This window comes from Protopterus annectens, chromosome 13.part0 (assembly GCF_019279795.1).
Source record: "Protopterus annectens isolate FY-2018-M chromosome 13.part0, PAN1.0, whole genome shotgun sequence".
NCBI classification, from domain to species: Eukaryota; Metazoa; Chordata; order Ceratodontiformes; family Protopteridae; genus Protopterus; species Protopterus annectens.
Window position 1 is genome coordinate 858028704 of NC_056747.1, and position 24096 is coordinate 858052799.

Genomic DNA, 24096 nt, shown 5'->3' on the forward strand with positions numbered 1-24096 from the left:
CGAACCCTAGCAATCGAAAATACAAAACATCGAACATTAAGAACAGTGAATTTTTTCCTAGGGAAAAAATTTGCTGTTCCAAAACACATACACACAACACAAGCACACCAAACAAACAGCAATCTACACACATACATCTAAACTCGTACACCTAACCCTGCACTAAACTATACATACACCACTAACAATCCACTTACCTTAACCCAAACCCTAACCCTAAGGTCCGTCACTATCACACAGTCACCTCACCCGCGGTCTAACCCTAACTCACCTACCCCACCCCTAACCCTCACGTCCACACAATCGCACACTTACCTGACCCGCACCCTAACCCTAACTCACCTAACCCACACAATCGCACACTTACCTGAACCCGACCCGTAACTTTCCATCAGAGGACTGAAAATACCGAAGCAACAGAAATGGATAACCAAATTCTTTCCCTAGGAAAGAATTTGGTTTTCTGTTTCTTCGATATTTTCAGCGTTCACTGAAAACGGGTCGATATTAGAACACTCGACATTTCAAATGTTCAGTGTTCTAATATAGACCCCCTACATCAAATCACTTCTACTAAAGCTGAAACCTTGCTCTCCCTCTACCAATAACCTCCCTCCCCTCTTTCTTAAACACTCTGCTCATTATATAGCCTATCCTGTCTCTATCCTAATAAATAGATCTGTCCAAGATCTACTGTCCCCAACATCTGAAAATCTTTCTATACCATTCCACTTCATAAAGGAAGTAATTCCACTGAGCCCTCTAACTACATATCCATTGCCATTCTAGCTCCTCTAACCAAAATCCTAGAAAAATGTATTCACAATCAGCTTTTAACTCATTTTATTAATGAAAATCTTCTGACCCCCACTCAACATGGCTTTAGGCCACACCACAGCACCTCCACTGCCCTCTTATCTTTCACTCACACTGTTGCTGAAGCCAGGGACAAAAAACTCTCATGTCTTCTCTCTTTCTCGATCTCTCTAAAGCTTTCAATACTGTCTCCCATTCCAAGCTACTTACTAAGCTTACTGACCTTAATCTCTCCCCCTCTACTATTCATTCATTCTCAAGCTATCAAATAGGCTCCAGTCTGTCAGATGGGAATCTGCTTGCTCCCCTTTCCTACCTATCCAAACTGGTGTCCCTCAAGGCTCAATCCATGGCCCCCTCCTATTCAACATCTTCACCAATCATCTTTACTCCTCCTGCAGCACCTCCTCCGACATACACTATGCTGATGACTCGACTCTTATCTCTTGTGCTGACAACATCTCTAAACTTCTGTCACCCAAAACTCCTTCTCATTTGTTGAAAAATGGCTCACAGACCATCAACTTATACTCAACCCCCCAAAAATTAAGCTCCTACTATTTCTCCTTAAAACTCTCCACCACCTTAAAATCCGCCTTTACTATTTCTTCGCTAGATAACACTCTCATCAAAGCTGAGCATAACACTAGGTTACTGGGAACAATAATCGATGACCAACTCAAATTCAACATCCACATCCAACACTGTATCAAAAAAACTAAAATGAAACTGGGTCTTCTCTACAGGAATAAGAAAATTATTGCTCCCAACTCCAAACCCACCCTTGCCCAAGTCTCTCTCCTTCCATGTCTCCTGTATGCCTCCCCCATCCTAGCTCACCTCCAGTCAAACCTTCTCTCCAAACTACAACAAGCTTACAGATTCGCCAGTAACCAACATTATAAATCCTATCACTGCCTTGCCCTGAAACAGCATCAATGGCTAGAATTCCCCCAGCTCTTACTACTTGCCCAGCTGCAGCTGACATACTCCCTACTCAACAAACTGCTAACCTGCCCATCACTCTCTACCTTAGTATCCCCTTATACCCCAAACCGGTCTCTTCTTAGTTCCGACCAGCACCTTCTAGACATCTATAAACCCAACAAAACCTAAGCTAAACTCCTCTATAAACACTCTGTGTCTCCTGCGTGGAATAGGCTACTACCTCACATTCATAGTATCACTAGTTGCAGCTGCTTTAAAACTGAAGTCACGCACTACTTTCTGAACTCAAAAGCCTGTCCTTGCCTAAATCCTCCATAATCTGGATTTTCCTTTTTTTTCTTTTTGACTGTCTTCATCTAATAATTCAATGACAAATCTGCCCACTAGACAATACTACATTATGCTACTTGGGAAAGATATGCCAACACTGTAAATATTTAAATGTACTACTTGTATTTACTTCATTTTGTTTTATTTTTATTACAGTTATTCATTTCACCTGATTACTGCTTACGTAATTTTTGCTTATGTTGTATTGCTGCACTGTTTTCTTGTGTTTTGTATAAAGATTCATAGGTAGGTACTAGTCTATTGGCCCTAGGGCCTATATAAGCCTAGCCAAAAAGGTACCCTGGCTTTCGCCACACAAGAAAATTATGTTCCTGTGCCCCTGTCGAGCAGAGCCACAGAAGTTATCCCCAGGGTGAATTTCCTATCTCCCATCCAATCATCAAGATTTTTCTTTAGAGTGCTAATGAGAAGCTTTGTTTGATATAGATAGGTAGTTTGTTCCAGAGTATGGGAAGTCTCTGGGATAGGAATTTATCCCTCCAGTCATGTTCGGTTTATTGTGCTGACAAGGTTTAGGTCCCTAGAGCATGTAGCTCGGAGGGATTGGGATTTCTTTAAGTGGAGCAAGTCCAACAGCTCTGGGTTTGACATAGCTTTGTATATTAGGCTAGATCGCCTCAGAGTAGGCGATATGCGGAGTAAAGCTGGAGTTTTTTTAAACGGTCTGCAAAGGGCATCTGATCGAGGCCAGTAATCCTCTTTGTAAGGTATTTCTCTGGCCTTTCCAGTTGTTGTAGATGTCTTGTGAGGTACATACCAAAAGGGGTGTTGTGTTCTATAATGGGTCTAATGAGCACCGAGTAGAGGGGAACAATGACCTCTTTTTTCCTGGATGAGAAACCTTTTGTGATGAGGTGTGCCATATAGAAGGATTTCCTGACTACTGTGGCGATGTAATTATCAAAGGAGAGACTACTATCCACCTGTGTCCCATGGTCTCTTATCACACTTTCAGTGTTAAGTAGACAGCCACCTATGTGGTAGTTCATGGATACAGAGTTTTTATCAAAAGGGATGACAATGCACTTTTTGGCATTGAGCTTAAGGCCATGGCTTTGACACCAGGCATCTGACTCAGTGAGGCCCTTTTGTAGGATGTCCACATTGTTAGGAGTTTTTATTATGGCTCCTAGTTTGCAGTCATCTGTGAACTTCGTTAGCGAAAGACCTTCTGTGTTAGCCTGTACTTCAGAGAAGTAGATACCAAACAGGAGAGGACCCAGGACTGAACCCTGTGGTACTCCACTTGTCACTGGTATGAAGTCAGAATTGGAGTCTGCTACTTTCACAGTGTGGGTTCTGTCAGTGAGCCAGTTGGCAACCCATCTTGTGACATAGGGATTTATACCTAGTTTAGTGAGTTTATCTATAATTCCAGACTGGGGGATGGTGTTGAAAGCCTTGGCGAGATCTAGATAGGTTAAGTGAACCACCTTACCCTCATCTACGGCTTTGGTGACCGCTTCAAAGAAGTCTATCAGGTTTAGGAGACATGATCTGCCTTTTACAAACCCGAACTGGGTGAGGTCCAGAGTTTGGAGATTACCAATGTCATTGTTTATAAGTCCCATGATGATATGTCCCATAACCTTGCAGACCAGGCTCGTCAGGCTAATGGGGCAGTAGTTCCCGGGGTCCGTGGTGGCTCCCCCTTTGTGGAGTGGGATAACTGTCGTGCGCCATTCAGTGGGCACAAAGCCTGAGGTATGGCTATGATTGAACATGGTACTTAGGTGGGGTGCCAGTTCGTTCTGTAGCTCATGTAGAACGGAGCCTGGGATGTTGTCAGGTTCCATGGATGCTGTGTTCTTGGCTTTGGAGATTGTGGTTTTTACCTGTGCAGCCATGATTACAGGAACTTTGCATTCTTCCGGTATAGAGATGGGCCCTTTAGGGGGTGAGAGGAGGGTAAAGTTAGCACTGAACCTACATGCTAGGATGTTGGCAATATCAGTTGGTTCTGTATATTTAGTGCCATTGTGCTGCAACTCAGAGCAGATCTGAGTGTTGCCATTGAGATTCTTGACATAGCTATAAAACGTTTTGTGGTTGTCTTTAGAATCAGTGGCGATTTTGTTTTTGTAACTAGCTTTGGAGGATTTTATGAGGGATCTCAGCTTCTTACTGAGGCTGACCAGGGAAGTTCCTCCAATCATGGGATTTTACTCTTTTTTGCAACAGTTTCTTTCTTCTGTTGTAGAGTTTGTTTATGGCAGGGGACCACCACATTGGCTTCCTTTTTTTGGAGGATAGCATCTTGGTTCTGTTAGGGATTGCACGATCCATGTACTTGTGTAAGTGCTTATAAAGTGCATTAGTGCAGGATTCAGCAGTTGTACCTCTATTGTCCGTCTGCATGGGTGTCGTGAAGGTTGCCACTTCTGTCTTAAGAAGCGTGAAGTTGGTTTTGGAGAAATTTTTTACGGTGGTTTCCCTAATGGGGTGTGGGGGGATGTGGACGTCTAGGATGATTAGCTTGTGGTTGGATCTGACCAACGAGGAATTGACCTCTGGTGTGGAACACCGGTTGCCCATGTTGGTAATGACCAGGTCTAGGACATTGCTGCCCCTGGTGGGGGTGTGGATAAGTTGATCCAAGGCATTGGAATTTATGAATTCCAGAAAACGTTGAGCAAAAGAGTTGGTACATGAGTAGTTTTCCCAGTTAATGGTGGGGTAGTTGAAATCGCCCATTAGGGTGTTAGGTTGTACCCTAACATTTTCCAGTGTATCAAGAAATGAGGTGTGGGAATCCTTGGGGCATAGTGGGGCCTACTATGTTATCTTTATATGTTTGTATTGCTGGAGCTTTTCTCCTCGGGTCTTCACTGAAAATGTGCCATTGGCTCAGATGGACTACCCAGTTAACAAATGTCAAACAAATAAATAAATAAAATACGTATTACACCCTATTTAGTTCTTCCCAATGAGGAAATGCACGTCTAGCCACCTACCTCCCCAGAATAAGAGCAGGCACTCCATCTCCAAATGAAGCAACTACAAATATTCAGAAGAGAACCATCTAACACCCCATAAAAACACACACACACAGTGCTAAATGTTTAACTTTGCATATCATATTGCAAATGGCACCATACTACCAGGGGTCCTTACATTTCCAGCATGTCCTAGTATTGTAAAACATAACATGTCTACAGCTATTATACAATAAAAAAGATCACATTTTTAGAAAGTTCCTTATTCTTGTATTTAGGTTACCTGCTGGCTGGGGAATTGGCAGAGAACAGATGTGATGTTGCTGGCATACTGGGCCATCTCCTTCTTGATAGCTTTTTCCACATTTGGAGGGATCCTGCCAGAGATGCTTGTCATGATATCCTGTAACTCAAGAAGAGGGAGAGAAGGGTCTCGGAGGGTCTTCATCAATCTCTCTACCCAATTCCTAACCTAAAAGAAGAGATACAAATATGGATGTTAATAATCAGAGCAGTATAATAAATGATTAAATAAAACAATCTAATTTTTGACTAGTCAATTGATGGACAACATTTGTGTTATTCATAATGGATGAGGTTGTGCATATCATCCTATGCTGCTATACTGTATTTTATATAAGCTGCATGACATTTTGGTTTTAACTTTAGAACTTATCTTGACAATTACCAGTCTTTGAATGTTCATCTTATCTGTAGACTTCTGAGAAATAAACAATTATGAAGTAGACAGGTAAAAACAATGGAGTCTTTTTCTCCTTTTGTTCAGATGCTGATGTAAAAAGTCAGTATCAACATTTAAAGGAGCCACATTTACCCGTTTATGGCCCATGGAGACCTCTGCTGAGCTTATTTTACAAAGTGTAAACAAAACCAGAGTACCCAGTTCCTCCCTCAAGTTGAATATGCCCTTCTTACAAAGAAATAATTTTCAGTTAGCTGCACCCCCCCCCCCCCCATTGAAATGGCAGAGCATCTGACTGACATGCTTGCGACTAGAGTTATGCTAATGACCAGGAGCTGGGAGAGACACCTGGGGGAAATGAATAAGTAGTCAACTCCACCTGCCCTTTCTTGGGGAGTAGGGCTAAGTCTTAGCATCCTCTGAGGTACTCTTCTGTGGAGAATGAGGGGGAAGTTTTGGTGTGCACCACCTCACAGGCTAACAGTTATAGAAGCATGACTGATGCAGTGATCACATGTATAGGAATATGACTTGATGTGCAGGGTGTAACTGCATGCTTGGCCTTCCTGAGTGCATAGTTATCTTCCCTGTCCAAATTCTTTCAACCCTATAATTAAATATCTTCCTTGGCTCTTGTCCTCCAGTAAAGAGTAATTCCCTAAAGAGGAAGACCTACCAGTCAAAGGGAACATAGCAGAATATCATGGTGTCAAAGAGATGAATGGTCTTACCAGGGGTAAAATGGACAGACAGCCGTCAAGAGCAGACATGTGGACATAAAAAAACAAACATTTTATTAAGATGATTAATCAGAACAGAAATGCTAACGGTTAAGTTTCCTTATCTTTCAGCTGTATACAGTACTATAAAGGCCCAAAAGTGCAGCTGAAGTTAAAAGGACCTATTATGTAAATTCCTCTCAGATCTACAGCTATAGTGAGTACTTGCATATACTTTCTTTTTGAGTGGGGTTCTAAAGCTGCTGTAAATTCCACAGAAATCTGTCATAGCTGACATGGAAGAAGCAGCAAGTAAATACCAGATCTTCCAAAAAGGATACCTTAAATGACAGTCTGGTCAAAGAAGGCTCTGATCCTGTAAATCCAAGCTATAATGCACAGCAAAGGTATGCAAAGAGGAACAAAGAGATGCAGTACACATGGTACCAACATTCTAACATATTCTTGCATCTTGTAGTACAGGCAACCACATCACTAGCTGAATGACCCGTTAGAACATGATTAAAAGACTGTTTTGCCTGGAGTGCTGTAAGCTGTGCATCTGAGCTCTTGCTAGAACTACATAGGACCTGTTTTTACTGGATAGGACTCCCTTCTTCTGTCCCTTCAAACACTTGGGAAGTGTATTTTAATTGTCATTTAACATCTAGAACAACATGCTTTTTTTTCTGAGTCAATGCACATTGCTAACTGGGCAGAAATTAGTTTGCCAGTGTTTGGGGAACATCCTGAGACACAGCTAGTAATTATGTAGTTAAGCAGGGTAATTTGCGGTTATTCCAGGAATTCAAATTACTGTTGGCCTAGTAGAAAGTTGTATTCTGATTGTCTCTTTCCGTTTTCTATTTTTTATTATATATTAACACTGGTTTGTGTGTACTGCACTCTGCACTACACTACTGTGGGCGATACTGCACTGCACATAGTTAGTGCTTTTCAGCAGTCACCCTTAGAGTAATTGGACAGACTCACTGGTTGTTTGGCCACTGGTTAACATGCTCATTGAGTCTTTCAGCGAAGCTGCTATATTGCTGAAACCTGTGGAAGGTTGCATGAGGCTACTATCATCTGCTAGTCAAGCACTTCATTGCAGCATTACTACCTGCTGATTGAGTGTTTTTTGCTAAGACACTATTAGTTGCATGCTGTGCCCCTATATCATTGCTATAAATTGAGTAGACTCTTTACTGATGTAGTAGTTGCTGTACCAGATGTGTTGTTCTTACATGGTTTGTGCATGGTTGTGCTAAAAGGCTCTTAGCTGCTCAGAATTAGTTGCATCATCACCCAGCTTAGTTCTTCTTCTATACCCCACAGCTAGCCAGAATAACTTGAGTACTTAAAATTAAGTCTTGGACTCATCTAGCCAAATGAAAAGTAAACCTGCTTGTACCCTTTCTTCTACCAACCTTATAGCGTTTGGTACTCTCAGGCAGTGCAGGGACAGTCATATGCTCAGAAACAATGCAAAAACAATGCAAAAATAATTCAGTCTGGGAGAGCTGCAAATATGTATAAAAACTGGAAGCATTCCTCTCACTCAGATGGCCTATAAGCATCACACACTACCACCCACATCCCATCAGAACAATACTAAATTGTCTTATGCTGAGGCTGCAAATAAGTCACCAGCAAAGCCTCCCAGGAATAAGATGAGGTCTCAGTACATCTCCACCAGCACCATGCTCACACATAGTAAAGGGTTACCAGATGGTAGACTGAAAAACAGCTTAATGACACAAATCCCATGTGTAAAAACAGTAATAGCTTCGTAAATCCTGACTCTGTTGTCAGACAAACAGACTCCAAACTCACAAGACTGGCTAAAGATAGAGTTCGTTAGTTGCCTTTCTGTTACCTGGACTTGTGACATCACAAGGGCTCTAAAATTCCTCTCACCTTACAAACATGACTGCCATCCTCTTTCTTGGACTACCAGTAGGTTGTAATGACTTAAGGCACATATCCCTAAGGGGGACATGCAAACAGACACAATGGATCTCAACATCCATTTGTCCAATGCAGGGAAGACAATGGCCCAGAATGGAATCCTTCCTTTGCCCAGAATAACACACACACACACACACACTATATATATATATATATATATATATATATATATATATATATATATATATATAGAACTTATAAAAGTTGACTGGCTTCAGTAATTGAGTTTGTAGCTGGTGTCATTCTGGGGAGGGGGGTCGAGTATGTGTTAGCATGGGACAAGATGATTGAAAGTCTAACTTGCTCTGCCAAGAATAGCCTGCAGCTTTCATTCCATGACTTCCGTGTACTGGCTAATGCCTTTGCTGCCCCATAGTGCTGTTTTTAGTCAGACTCTGGCTAATGGACATCCCAGCATAACAGATATCAATACAACCAATTCCATCCCTGAATCAGACCATATCAAGGTGACTTGTCTTAGCACCAGAAGCCTCAACAACAAATTGCCTAATCTTGAGGCTCTTCTGCAACCTGAACACATACATATTTACATAGTTCCTGATCCACTGTTTCAGTGAAAAGACAGCACTTTCTCCATACCTGGACTTTCTGCCTACCATGCATTCAGGCCAGATGGAAACTGTAGTGGTGTTTCCATTTTTGTCAAGGACCACACTACCTTTAGATAGTTTCTGAAGACCTTCACTGAACTCTAACTTACCCTGAATAAGACAAAGTACCAGCTTATAGCCTGTTACAGGACACCATCCATGTCCCCCAATAACCGCGCATGACTGTTAAGTGAATTTGAGGTACTGACCAATACCAAAAATGCTTTCAGAAATGGAGATTTCAACTACCCATCAATAAACTGGAGTATCTATATCTCAAAGTTGGTTAAGCCTGCAGATTCTTAGACTTAACATATTAAATATTTGTTGGAACAGATAGTTAACAAACCAACCAGAAGACATAATATTCTTGACCTGGCCCTAACTAATATAGCTACTACTTGTACCACCCCTCTAGCTTCTCCATGTGGTTAAGTTTGACTGTACAGTTGTAGGCTTCTCTTTCAAAATCTCTAAAATCCCTGCAGTTAATAATTCTGAATTTAAAAATTTTGAAGGAACAAACTTCCTCAAACTCTATGATGTTGCGTCTTTCGGCTTTTCCCGGTTCTGGGTCGCCACAGCGAAACTCCGGTCTGCTAATGATTGGTAGCTGATTTTTACGTGCCGAGTTACCAGCCCTGACGCACAACCTTCAACAAAGGTACGCCCATTCACGCATGTGTCCACGCAAAAGACGCTCTAGCTGACAATCGAACCGGACAGCGTCTGACTGTGAGGCGACAACGCTACCGCAGCACCACCACTGCGGATTATCCAAATTTACTTGACCTGACACAGTTATACAAAGGAGCTCTATTCCCACATAAATAAGTGCCTAATCTGGCCATCCCTACTAGAGTCAAATATAACGGGAAGTATAAGAGCAAAGAGCCAGAGCTACACCTGAGAGCTGGTAAAAATATTCACCTATAAAATAAATATAAATATAATTATTCTTAAAATTACCTCCATAAATTCAATTAACAATTTAATTTCTAATTGTTTAAATCATTGAGATGCACTGCAATCTAGCGATGTGAGGTATTACAGTAAAATGATCCATTACATCAAGAGTAACTAAAATAATGCCATCATGGTAAGCCACATTCATTAGTCTACCTAAAAGGAGAACAAATCAAATCACGCACGGTGGACGAGTGCAAGGTTCTAACATATGTCCAACAGCAACAAAATGAGCCAGCACTCCGGAGATAGGCTGTATAAGAAATTTTTAACCAATGTTCTGCTTACTCGTGCACACGCTGGGAACGCTTGGAGGTGATGGTGGTCGTAGTTGTGGCTTTGCTATTTGTGTTACTTTTTAAGATGGATTTGCCACAATAAAAATTTCTTATACAGTTTATCTCCAGAGTGCTGGCTCATTTTGTTGCTGTTGGACATATGTTAGAACCTTGCACTCCTCCACCGTGCGTGATTTGGTTTGTTCTGCTTACTCGTGCACACGCTGGGGACGCTTGGAGGTGATGGCGGTCGTAGTTGTGGCTTTGCTATTTGTGTTACTTTTTAAGATGGATTTGCCACATTAAAAATTTCTACCTAAAAGGAGCCATGAATCTTTCAAAATGTGCTCCCATGTTGCAACAGTGTCTTTCAGTTTTTTGTCTACTAAAACTGCTAGTTTACTACTGCAAGTGTCATCGAGAAATTAAATCATTACTTGCTGCAGAGGACCCCATTCATAGTAATTTTATTTTCATTACATCCATAGGTAGTTGCAACGCTTGCAGTTTAGGGGACCACTTAGGAGCCTACCCCAAATTCCCAGTTGCTTTTAAGCACTGTCTGGTTAACTGACTAGCTCAAAGTCACACAGTAGGCTAATGAGTGCTGGGGGAATCAAACCATGTACCCCAACTCACAGCCTTAACTCTCTGCGCCAACTGGCAGGCTTCTCCAGCACTGAGAGCATACTTTCATTTTAAATTCAGCATTTAAAAAGTATATAGCCCATTTTTTTTAGATGGAATAATTTTTTGGAGAGCAAACATTACGTCCCTTAATTCTTTTATTAACTAAATACACAATACTACATCTTTTTTCAAAATTTACACACAGTGATTAACAACTGATTTTTTGGATGTTACAGTTTTTAAAGAGAAAATGAACCCGTATTTGTTTTCAACCATTTTTCAAAAAACTACTTTTTCCAACACATACCTTCATTTTGGAAGCTACCACCCATTCATTTAAAAAAAAAAAAAAAAAAACGTCCTTATCAAGGGCCAGAGATAGTACATCCTTACTTCTGATGACAGGCTGCTCATACTGGAAATGGATAAACTTGCAGATATGCTAAAGGGCAGAGACTACTCAGAAAAATTGTATTGATGAAGAGTACAATGAAATTCAGTTAGGGAGAAATGCAAAGCTTGAACCAGTTTTGGGGAAACAAATTTAAGACTAATAATTCATTGGGTGTTGCTAAATCTAAGGCTATGATTATTCTTTTTTTCTATTGACTAACAACAAGACTGTGTTTAGGTCTTTAGCCTTAGACAGGGAACAGAAATTATATAGGTAAAACAATGGAAGCACTCCACGGCTGGCACAGCAAAATGATTTATTGAATATACTAACAAACTGGTTAGCGCTTTCACGTTCCAACAAACGTTTCCTCAGACAGAAATTGGTACTGGAACCAAAGTCTATGAATAGAGAAATTTGAATATTAAACATAGTCTTGAGGTTGAACACCACAGTGCTACGAATAAGAATTTGAACAACTGGTATATGAGAAAATGTTGATGCTGTAGATTTATTGCTTACAGCTCTAGTATTTCAGTGAGTGGTCACCCCATATTTTTTTTCTTAGTATAGGTAATTATGAATGCAACACTATGGGAATTATTTACTTGTGACTGCCTACCATGTGTAGCTTATTATGTAGGCAAAACAGAAAGGAGGTTGAGAAATAGGTTTTATGAACATGCATCTGACAAAGCGTGACAGCATTAACAATGTACTGCACAAGCACTCCCCAACATGTAAATATTTTAAACATTTTATTTTATTTAGAGGGACAGAGAGACCACTTTGAAATACAAAGAGGTTGTTTGACAGTTAAGACTGAATTATACAGTTGCACCAGGATTAAATAAAAATATTTGTATGACTAGCATCTTAAAATTAATGGCTGCCAAGTTATAATTATTACATTTCTTTTTTTTTTCATTTAAAATACTTTTAATATGAAAATGAAATGTTATTTCTACAATTATAATCATATTCATTGGTGGTAGATTTACTATGCAGGAGATCCAGGTTTGGTTTCTGGCCAATGCATTGAATCTAGTATACCCAAGGCTGATATTAGTATAACTAATTTTTTTTTTTTTTTTTTACAGAAGCCTTGTTTTTTCTTTTTTTTTTTTTTAATTTACATTGAACAGTATTATCAGATGACATGCTGTTATTCATGAGTAACCAAGCACAAAACTACAACAAAAGAAGGAAAGAAAAGCCATCCTGATAGTAAAAAGGTACCAAAGGGTAACTGGTGGTGGTGGCAATGGGGCTAAGAAGCCAGTGGTCAGCTCTTCTCTACTTTGGGGCTGGTGTGGTCTTTGAAATGTCTGGTAGATCCTGGGAGAGGCTAGGCAGTCATATACATGGGTTACTGTTAAAACCTCAATGACAGCAACCTTCAAGCCCTCACTGCCAAAACAATTGCATCAAACAGCTCATAATGCCTGGATGTGCAATATTGACTTCCTGGACTTGCCCACCTGCAGGATCCATATTCGTGCTCATTCTTGGATCCACGGTATTAGGGAAGTTTGGCATTTGGCATTGTTGTTGTCAAACAACATTTCCATTCTCAGTGAAATCATTTTGACAAGTAGGGATTTGATGGTGCAGTCCTCAACATAGAAAACGCATATATACAACATCACAGATATTAAATGAGGCAAGTTTGTAGATGCATACTATATTTGCTTCCCATATCTGTAAATGCACATTAGGTGGCAGGGAAAAGGAACTACTGGGCATATACCAGAAAAGTCTAATTTTATAGTGCGAAATCCTTTGGGTCTACTATCAAGCCTTCACCTCTAATGAGAATGAATAATGCAATGTCTTTAATGAACAGACTCATGGCACCCCAGGATAGCATGGAGGAAGAAAAAAAAATGTAAGACTAGCTCCATGGAGCAGAATGATTGAGCCTTGACTATGATTAAGGCAACCCAAGTTCATTAGAGGCTTGGGCATTGAAAGGGCCGGGTAAGTGGGGGCTGACATTAAGTGGTTTATATCAGCTCATTCATCATGAAGTAGATCGATTATCTGCTGCAATACCAAATCCTACAGATATTAGAAAGGAGCATGTAATATTATAGACCAGAAATGTGAGGGTATGTGGCCTCCTGGGGACTGCACGTACAGAAAACACCTACACCCTCGTGAAAGAAAAGATGTATTTTTAGGGCCCTCACTCAGCATGTGTACACATCAACAATGAGGAGTCTGGAGTCAGGCCATCATTAGAAAACCCTTGATGAAAGTCAAACTTCTACACTCAGTGATGAATGAATGGCCTTAACGGGCTGTAAAACTGCTGACACCTGGCAAGCAATGAGGGATAAACAGCTCACTGACCAGAAGGAAAACACTTAAGAAAGAGAAGTAGTCTGCCTCTCTAGAGATACTTCTTAAGACATAAAGCTGTGAGGAAAGAATGCAATCCTACCTTAATAAAATATTAATTATGAAACAAATCTCATGTTTATAGCTGCTGCAACTGAGATAATCAAACCCAGTAAGCAGAGGCAATGAATCTGACTGGACTACAATGGCCTACATTTAGGAATGGATTAAGGTAATCAAGAGGATTGGCCGGGAAAGAAATGCAGAGAAACTGAAGACCCGATCTCTGTTTTGGGGGACAGGAACCTAGAGCACTAGCTCTTAATAAGAAAGGCTGAATAGATGGTTGACAATGATATCATACCTCTCAACTCTCCAGATTTTTGCAGAATGTCTAGATGCTTGCCTCATATTTTTGGTGTGTTCCTCACAAAATTTGTGGTTTTCTGACAAATCAATGAGGACTGAAGTCAATAAATAACATATATTTGAGTTTCAGGCTTCTTATCCTTCAGACAATGCATGCTAAAACAAATCCTGTTCTAGCTATTTTCTAAGTTTATAAGGACAATATTTATACTGCGGTGGTGGTGCTGCGGTAGCGTTGTCACCTCACAGTTAGACGTTGCACATTCGATTCTCAGTAAGAGCGTCTTCTGTGTGTCGACATGCGTGAATGGGCATTTCATCATTGAAGGTTGTGCGTTAGGCCCGGCAAGCCAGCACGTAAAAATCTACTGCCAATCATTAGCGGACCGGAATTCTGCTGTGGCGACCCCTAACCGGGAAAAGCCAAAAGATAAGGACAATATTTAAAATCTGTCCCTGTTTTTGGACCTTTGTCCCTCGTTATTTTATAGGTTCATAGGAGGTTACTAAGCTAGCGGCTCTACAGCCCTTTCAAGCATAGCCATGTTAATCCCAAGTTGCCCCAAATGTCCTTATGAGATGGATGTAATTTGCAAATTGAGTTAATGGTCAGCTTCGACTACCCTTGTCCATGAGGGACATGGGTACAATACCTCCGGGGTGAATTTGCAATCTCCTATCCATTTGTCTAGGTTGCACTTGAATAAGGTCAGTGAGGATCTCTGCTTCATGTGACCTGGAAGTTTTTTTCCAGAGGAGTGGCAGTCTCTAGGAGATGCATCAGTCTTCTCCAGTATGTTCTGTAAATGTCACAGGCTAGGTTTAGATCCTTGGAGAAAGTGATTCTTGAGCCATTAGATTTGCAGATGTGCATTTCCTTCAGGGCAGGATCAGAGACTGCCCTGCAAGCCAGGCACAAGTCACTTCTCAGCAGTCTATACAATACACAGTACAGTGACAGGACTTTCAGTCTGTCCACATACGTCATGGTTTGGAGGCCCTGCATTTTCTTGATGAGAAACCTCTGTGGTTTCTCCAGCTGATGCAGGTGTTTGGTGAGGTACATGCAAAAGGAAGCACTGTATTCTATTAGTGGTCTGAAGAGGGTCGAATACAGTGGAGTTATAACACCCTTAAACCTACATAAAATGAGGTACGCAACATACAAGGCCTTCCTTACCACCTTAAAAACTTGGTGGTCGAAGTTCAGATTGCTATCAACCTGTGTTCCCATGTCTTCCACGACTAGGTTTGAGCTTATGGGGATAATGTCAATACTGTAATTAGTGGGGAATTCCACTTTGCCAAAGGGAATAATAATGCTCTTTTTTGCACTTAGTTTTAGACCATGTCTTTGTCACCAATCATTTACCTGTGTTGGCCCTTCTTGTGATATGTTAACATCATTGGGGGACTCGATGATTGCACCCAATTTGCAATCATCAGCAAATTTGATAAGCCAAAGGCTGCCAATTTTAGCCCGGACTTCCAAGAAACAGATTCCAAACATTAAAGAGCCCAGCACAGATACTCGTGGTAAGCCACTGGTGATGGGTCTATTGGTAGAGGTGAAGTCACCAACTTTGACAGTATGTGTTCTGTCGATGAGCCAACTGGCTATCCATCTAGTGACATAAGGGTTAATCCCCAGCTGGGAGAGTTTCTCAATGATACCCAAGTGGGGGATTGTGTCAAAAGCTTTGGCTAGATCAAGATAACCAGTATGCATGGTCTTACTTTCATCCAAGGCTTTGGTGAGTTTCTCAAAGAAGTCTATTAAGTTTACTAAGCATGATCTACCCTTAACTAAGCCAAACTGAGTTTGGTCTAGAATTTGAAGATTCCTTATGTCCTTGTTGATAAAGTTCAGGATGTTTCTTTCCATGGCCTTGCAGATGAGACTGGTTAGACTTATAGATCTATAGTTCCCAGGTCAGTTGATGTCCCCCCCCACCCTTTGTGCAAGGGGATTACTGTCACTGTCACTACTACACTGGAAAAAAAACAGTTCTCGGGCTACGGTTAAACAGAATGCTAAGTGGGTCCACTAGGTCCTGTTTTAGACTGCTTATTAAGCAATCTGGGATGTTATTTGGTCTCACAGAGGCCGTGTTTTTAGCCTTGGAGAACAAATATATGACCTGATCTCTAGAGATACTAGGCCAGTGGGGTCAGGGGGTGAAGTTAGTGCCAAATCTGTAATCCAGCAGGTTGGCAATTTCCTCCAGTGCAGTATGAGTGGTACCATCTATTACCAGTTCGGCACATAGCTGGGCATTCCCTTTTAGATTTCGGACATAGTTAAAGAAAGCCTTATGGTTATCCTTAACTAGTAATATTATTTTAGCTTTGTAATTAGCTTTGGAGGATTTTACACAATTTCTGATGTGCTTGTTCAAGTTGTGGAGGGAATTCATCTGCTGAGTCAGTTCCCTCTTATTTTTAAACATCAGTTTCTTCCTCTTGTTATATAACCTGCTTATATTTAAGGTCCACCAGGGTGGCTTGTTTTTTCAGGAGGACCTGATTTTGATCGTGTCAGGTACAGCAGTTGCTTAAGTATTTATATAGAGCATCTGAGTACACCTCTGCATAGGTGTTAGGATGTGTCCAGCTTTTTTGATGCAAGATACTGAGAAGTATGGTTTACATCACACTTAAAACACACACAGGTAGTACTTCCAAGATCGCTGCACACTGATCAACAGGTCGATTAGAAATCACTCTAGCAGAAAAAAAGAAACTTTGGAAAGTAGCAAGCAAAACTTACTTACCTAGATAAAATTAAGTCATTATGCTGTCTGTCAGCAAAGAAGAAATCTGATGAAGTTAAGAGAAAATCAACTAGAAAAGGAGAAGAGAAACTTTGGTAGGGAAGAAATTTGCAGATGTTCACTAAAAAACAAATCAGGTTTCAGCCCTAGTACAGGAGATGGCTTCTAGTACTTTAGAGTAAAAATACATTAAATGCACATAGAGATGTTTAAAATAAGTGAGAGACTGGAGAAATGCATACAGCTAAATGACAAGAGACTGGAAAGAATAAAATAAGCTTTAAGTAGCTAATCAGATGAGCTGATAGAACTGAACAAATCATATGAAGAAAAGACTGCATGATACGAGGCTTCTCAAGAACTTGTTTAAAAATATTAGAATGAGAAGAAACAGCGCAAAAAGAAAACCTGAAATATTCTGCTGTAACAGAAAAACTGGAATTATATTAATTTTATGAAAGTACAAATAAGCAACTGGGCTAGTATTCCACAACAGGACTTGTTAATAGAAAGGGTACAGTGCTTGGTTATGACAAAGAAGCAAGACTTATAGCAGTAAACATGCAGTCATATAAGCAGACAGAGCTACTTCTGCAAAACTGTAGCAGAGCAGTAATATATTATCAATTGGGTACGGCACAGTATTTGTGGGAAATTATTACTTCTTGTATAGCAGCCAGAAAAAAAGTGAGTTTATCCCCTGCAATCAGAGGATGTCAAGAGGCTAGTGTGAGATATGAGCTGCTGTAAACTATCTTCAGAATATTTTTTTGAAGGAGCAAAGACATTCTTGGATGTAGAAATAGCTGAAGGATGAAATAAAAATAAATTTACCCAGCAAAGAGTGAGCCAGCAAGTTAAAGGGGATTTTGCTTCTCATTCCTCTGACAATGACACAGCTCATAGAAAGAACCTGACAATAAAAGCTTTTCTGCTCTTCAAACGAAAACGACAGACAACAGAAAAAGGTACAGCAGTTGATAAGAAAAAACCCCCACAGGAGTACCCTAAACTTGAACCAGACACTGGAACTGGGTGATTGGGACAATAAAGATGAGGGCCGGAAAGAATTTGAAAGTAGGAAATAAATGGATAAACTGTAAAGTGGAATTTCCATAAGATGCAGTTTGGCACTGAAAACTATGCCTCTGCAAGAAGTGAAAGGGAAGAAGAAAAAAGAAAGACCAGAATATTTTAAACTACTATAAAGTATAATTTTCCACTTTGTCAATGTCTGGAAGGTTAATGAAGAAAAAGAAGATGTAACTGTATGTAAAAATGTGCTTTTTTTCTTAGTAATATGTGTATAATACATTTCTTGAAGTAAACTGCATGTTACACTGTAAAGTAGTTCTGTACAATGTGAGTGGTACTTTAATTGTGAGGTGGAGGGGTCTTATTAGTGACTGCTGTTAATGCCCCATACAAATGAACTTTTTTTATTTTGCCCCCAACTGTAATGTAGTGGAGTTTTTAACTAGATTGTTTAATGAAATCTTGGAAAGTGACAGGATGCCTGAGGAATGCAAAAAAAGTGTTTTGGTACTGATTATTAAGAATAAGGGTGATGTGCAGAGCTGTAGTAAATACAGAGGGATTAAGTTGATCACTCATAGCATGAAGTTATGTGAAAGAGTAGTGGAAGCTAGGTTAAGAAGGCAGGTGATGATTAGTGATCAGCAGTATGGTTTCATGCCAGGAAAGAGCACTACAGATGCGATGTTTGCTCTGAGAGTGTAGATGGAGAAGTACAGAGAAGATCAGAAGGACTTGCATTGTGTCTTTGTGGACTCAGAGAAAGCATGTGACAGGGTGCCTAGAGAGGAGTTGTGGTATTTTATGAGGAAGTCGCGAGTGTCAGAGAAGTATGTAAGAGTGGTGCAGGATATGTGCGAGGGTAGGGTGATGGTGGTGAGGTCTGCGGTGGGAGTGATGGATGTGTTTAAGGTGGAGGTGGGATTACATCAAGGATCAGCACTGAGCCCTTTCTTATTTGCAATGGTGATGGACAGGTTGACAGACGAGATCAGACAGGAGTCCCTGTGGACTATGATGTTTGCAGATGACATTGCGATCTGTAGTGAGAGTAGGCAACAGGTGGAGGAGACCCTGGAGAGGTAGAGATATGCTCTAGAGAGAAGAGGAATGAAGGTCAGCAGGACTAAGACAGAATATATGTGTGTGAATGAGAGGGAGGATAGAGGAATGGTGAGGATGCAGGGAGTAGAGGTGGTGAAGGTGGATGAGTTTAAATACTTGGGATCAACAGTTCAGAGTAATGGTGAGTGTGGAAGAGAGGTGAAGATGAGAGTACAGGCAGGATGGGGTGGGTGGAGAAGAGTGCCAAGAGTGATTTGTGACACACGAGTACCAGTAAGAGTGAAAGGAAAGGTCTACAAGAGGGTAGTAAGACCAGCTATGTTATATGGGTTGGAGACAGTGGCATTGATAAAAAGGCAGGAGTCAGAGCTGGACGTGGCAGAGTTGTTAAGATTTTCACTAGGTGTGATGAGGGTGGACAGGATTAGGAATAAGTATATTAGAGGGTTATCCCAGGTTGGAAGGTTTGGAGACAAAGCCAGAGAGGCACGATTATGATGGTTTGGACATGTGCTGAGGAGGGATGCTGAGTATATTGGGAAAAAGATGCTAAGGATGAAGCTGCCAGGTAACAGGAAAATAGGAAGGCCTAAGATAAGGTTTATGGATGTGGTGAGAGAGGACATGTAGGTGGTTGGTGTGACAGAGCAAGATGCAGAGGACATGAAGAAATGGAAACAGATGATCCACTGTGGCGACCCCTAACGGGAGCAGCCAATAGAAGAAGACTGTCACAAGTTAAATGCAAGATATAACCATCATAATGTGTGTGTATTATATTACAGTGATTCCCTTGGTTGTATGCACACAAATGGAAGTACACATTAAAATCCTGTAAAATGATAATACTCCTATATTCAAGATGAGTTATGTTACACAACTGAGAAAAAAAAAAAAAAAAAAACCAGACCAGGTAATGTTATCTACCAATAGAGCTTTGCAATGGGAGATGCAATGTCTGCAGGAGTAGGCAATTCATTAGGAAATGACTGAAATGAGAACTGTGAGGCACCTGTATGGACAAACACTAAAATTAGTACTTAAAGCAGAAGCAACAAGTAGCTCAGTGAAAGTAAATGAGGTTTATTACACTGAAGGGAATACAAGCAGATGTATTGCTAGTAATAACATCCACTTCAATATAAGTCATAATAATTCTAAATCTATATTTTTATGGTAGCCACGACACTTTTTCTAAAAGCTAAAAATCAGTTATTTGGGAGTATTTAAGTGGTTTAGCATATCTGGGAGGGATGCTGAGATGGGACAAGAAAGGATGGGTGTGGGTAAAGGATGGAACACAGGCTCTAACATACCTTGTGAGTATGGTTAAGTGTAACTTTTAAATGTGTGAAGCCAGTGGCTGTAACTATCAGGGGCATCTGTCGGTATAGAGATGGGTAATTTTCCTGTTTGGAAAATGTATATAGTTGTGTGCATTTGCTGTGAGTTGAAATGGGTTAAGTTAAAAATGAAAATACACAAGGTTTTTTTAATGTATGAATGAAACAAAAAGTTTGGGAAAATGTGACACAAGTCTATACAGAGACTAGAAGCTGCACGTAATATCAGCCTGCCAAACATTAATGTGCTCATATAAGTTGCATGTTGGAAATACATATTAAAAAAAACTGTCATGTCGAATACGTATAAGCAATAGCTTCTATCAGAATGACTGCCTGATAAGTCACATGGAATGTGAAAGGCATTATAGTTATGAACAGAAGCAAACAGTATTGAATTATACTAAGAAGTGAAGGGCTTAAATAAATAGTAATGTTGCAGGAGACACAATTTCAAGCTGGTTATTCAGCAGAGTATCACGGACAAACGGAAAGGGGAAACAATATTGACAGCAAAAGGGGCACCAATAGTGATAGAATGAGGAGAAGAATGTCAACAAAAGTACATTTGTTGTAATAACGGCTTACTCGAAAAAAGGAAGATTACATTGGCATGTATTTATATTCCACTTAAAACAACTATTAAGGCTCTCAAGAGAAATATGAGGCAGTAATCCACATCTAGTAGGGAATATTATTCATGTGTGTGGACTGTTACTTGATACTCAATAGTGAATATGTAACAGGGGGAGCTAAAAGGGAAAATATAACATAAGAGGGTAGATTTCTGAAGAAATACACAAGAATATTTGGAATGGAAGCTGTAAAATTGCTAGAAGAAACCCAGACAGGATTTACATATTATTCCCCAAGGTACAACAACTGGGCTAGACTGGAAAGAAACGGTTTCACAGAAGCATGGGTATTGACAAATAAAAATGACCACCAGTGAAAAAAAAACAAATAAAGCCAAACACTGGAGCAGCAAAGGAAGACACCAACCAGGAATTAGCGTAAAAAACTCTTTACTTAACGCTATCGTCAGAATGACTTCTTCAGAAACACAATTACACACATTTTTACACAGACTTATATACTTACACTCTCATGTCCCTCCCACTAATCAGACTACATTAAATTACTTCATTGACAATCAACTTCTCGGATAAAAATCTTAGTGTGTAGTAACAGACTATAATATAACGAACACATTTAAAAACAAAAAATAAATGTGTCTATATTAAACCGTAAAATATGAATATACATCAACATACCATCTACTATCTGATAAAAAATATTTAATATTAATTGATTCATTAAGGCCTGGAAAACTATCAGCACCCAGTCTAAGCTGCCATAATGATTCTTTTCTCTCTACTCTGTTTTTTATATTGCCACCTCTTAAATCAATGTCAACTTGTTTCAACACACTGAAAGTAAATTTTATATAAGAACTACAAATTACAGTGTTTGAACAAAGCATTTTTATCATCTTTAGTTCTGATGGCATAGTAATGTTCTTTTATACGTGTATTAAGATTCCTGGTAATCATACCTATATAAAATGCAGTACAGCCTGAACATAAAGCAACATACATTAAATTGGTGGCATAACAGTTGAATCTTCCTTATACACTAATAGTTCCATCTAAATGGGATAAATTTATAAAAGGTCCCTCATGAATATCTACAGGCACTGCAACAGAAGTATTTAAACATTCCCCTAGGTTTATTTGATACAGGCATAGATTTCAAATTGTCATTCTTTTCTAACAAGTTCTTAATAGTGTTTGACTTCTTTAACACAAAACTGGGTTTATTATCCAAAATAGTAGATACTTTGTTATAGCCAGAAATAATCTTCCAGTTGTCTGTGATTACTGCCTTAATTTTATTACTATCAACAGACTTGTTAATAATACATCTAGGCACAGATGGTAAAGCAGTAAGACCTACACTAGTACTAGGTATAGATTGACAATTAACATTCTTAACTTGCAACCCTTTTAATAATATTGGGGAAAATTCAGTACTCCTTCTGTTTGCAATGTCAGTGCTGATGTCACAAAGTAAAGGTAAGGGGTAACTTCTAACCACAAACAAATTAGTAATAAAATCATTTTCTTCATGAAATGCCTTATCATCAGTTGTCATACGAGATGCTCTTATGCATTGACCTTTAGGTACGTTCTTCTTAACATACATAGGATGATTACTACCAAAATACAAATAATTATTTACATAAGTAGCATTCCTATAAATGCTACTTGCAAAGCATTTACTAATAGGATCCCATTCTAAACTTATATCCAGGTAGTTTATTTTATTACCAAAACCACTTAAAGTAAATTTTAAAAAATCACAACTAGCATTTAATTGTGTCAAAAATGTGATGTGGTTAAGTAAAGGGCCCTTTACAATAAAAAACAAATCATGTATATATCGACAATAGAATAGTATATCAGTAAAGAGACCCATAGTGGGTAAAATTTCTTTCTCCCACCAACCCATTACCAGACCAGCAAAAGCTGGGGCCACCATTGCCCCCATTGCTACCCCTCTTACGGTTTATAACTTATTTTGTTAAAAATAAAAAAAATATTATCCAGTAACAATTCTAATAAGGAGCAGCATATTTTTATTGTTGAACTACACCAGCTAGTATATTTAATAAGAAAATTAAACACAAAATCTAACCCTTCTACTTGTGGAATGCAGGTATATACAGAAACTACATCAGCAGTTAATATAAAAAATTCTTCTGTACTATGACAACTAGAATCTAAAAATTGTTTATGAAACAATCTGATTTGTTCCACAAAGGACCAAGAGTCCTTAATAAAGGAAGGTTGTTTCTGAACTAGAGGGTTTAAAGGTTTGTCCATGTACAATGACAAACCCTCAGTAATACTTCCTGATGAAGATACAATGGGCCTAAAGGGTGGATGAGATGCATTCTTATGAATTTTGGGTATACCAAATAGTATACCCAACCTAGGACCATCATTAACCAAAAAATCATAAATAGCTGTGATTTCACCACTCATTAAATGGTCATACATAGCATATTTAACAAATTTATAACCTCTGTCTATGAAGTCTCCATTAATTTCCATGTACTCATTTTTATTATTTAAAAGTTGTTCCATTGCCTTAATATAACCAGCTGTAGACATCACTACTATACCACCTGCTTTGTCGGCTTTCATAAACCTGACACTATAGTGTGTTGTAGTTCATATAAAGCTTACTTTTCTTCACTACTTAAATTGAAGTATACTTTGTCAGGTTTACTATTTAACATTGCCCTAATGTCCTTACTACAAAAAGCTTCAAACACTTTTATGGTTTTCTAAGGGTAGTTATGTAAGATGCACTTACATCTTTAAAAATGTATGTCAAGTTTAGGGTTGCCACCTTTCTACTGTGCCATTTCCTGACAAATAAGCCCCGCCCCATGCACAATCAAGCCACACCCATTCCTTTTAATAGCCACACCCCTTTACTCCACCCTTCAGCATAAGTCTTTAATATCACATACAGTTACCAATAAGTAGAAAAATGTGCGACGAGTCAAAAAGTAAATAAAAAAACTTTATTTAGCAATACTTCAAGGTTCACTACATACAACAGTACATCACACACAAGCATGGGAAAACTAAGCCCAAGTCTCATATCACAGGTAGTACTAAAATGGAAATACAATTAGATATTAAAAACACCAGTTCATTCAAAGCAGTACATTAAGGGTTCACCACACACAATAGTAAAAGAAAAGCAACTGTTTAAAGTATCTTCAGTTTTGCTAGAAATCATTGCTTATACTTGTATTTGGCATTTGATC

General features: G+C 39.4%; 1 protein-coding gene across 6 annotated transcripts in view; it reads right to left on the reverse strand.

The window, feature by feature from the left end:
- Positions 1 to 24096, reverse strand: part of ACACA (acetyl-CoA carboxylase alpha) — a 2143878-nt gene that overhangs the window by 1578389 nt on the left and 541393 nt on the right. For all 6 annotated transcript variants that reach the window (XM_044054575.1, XM_044054578.1, XM_044054576.1 and 3 more), the window contains one exon: positions 5335 to 5523. In XM_044054575.1, coding sequence (XP_043910510.1) covers positions 5335 to 5523 — 189 coding nt within the window. The remainder of the gene's footprint in view (positions 1 to 5334; positions 5524 to 24096) is intronic.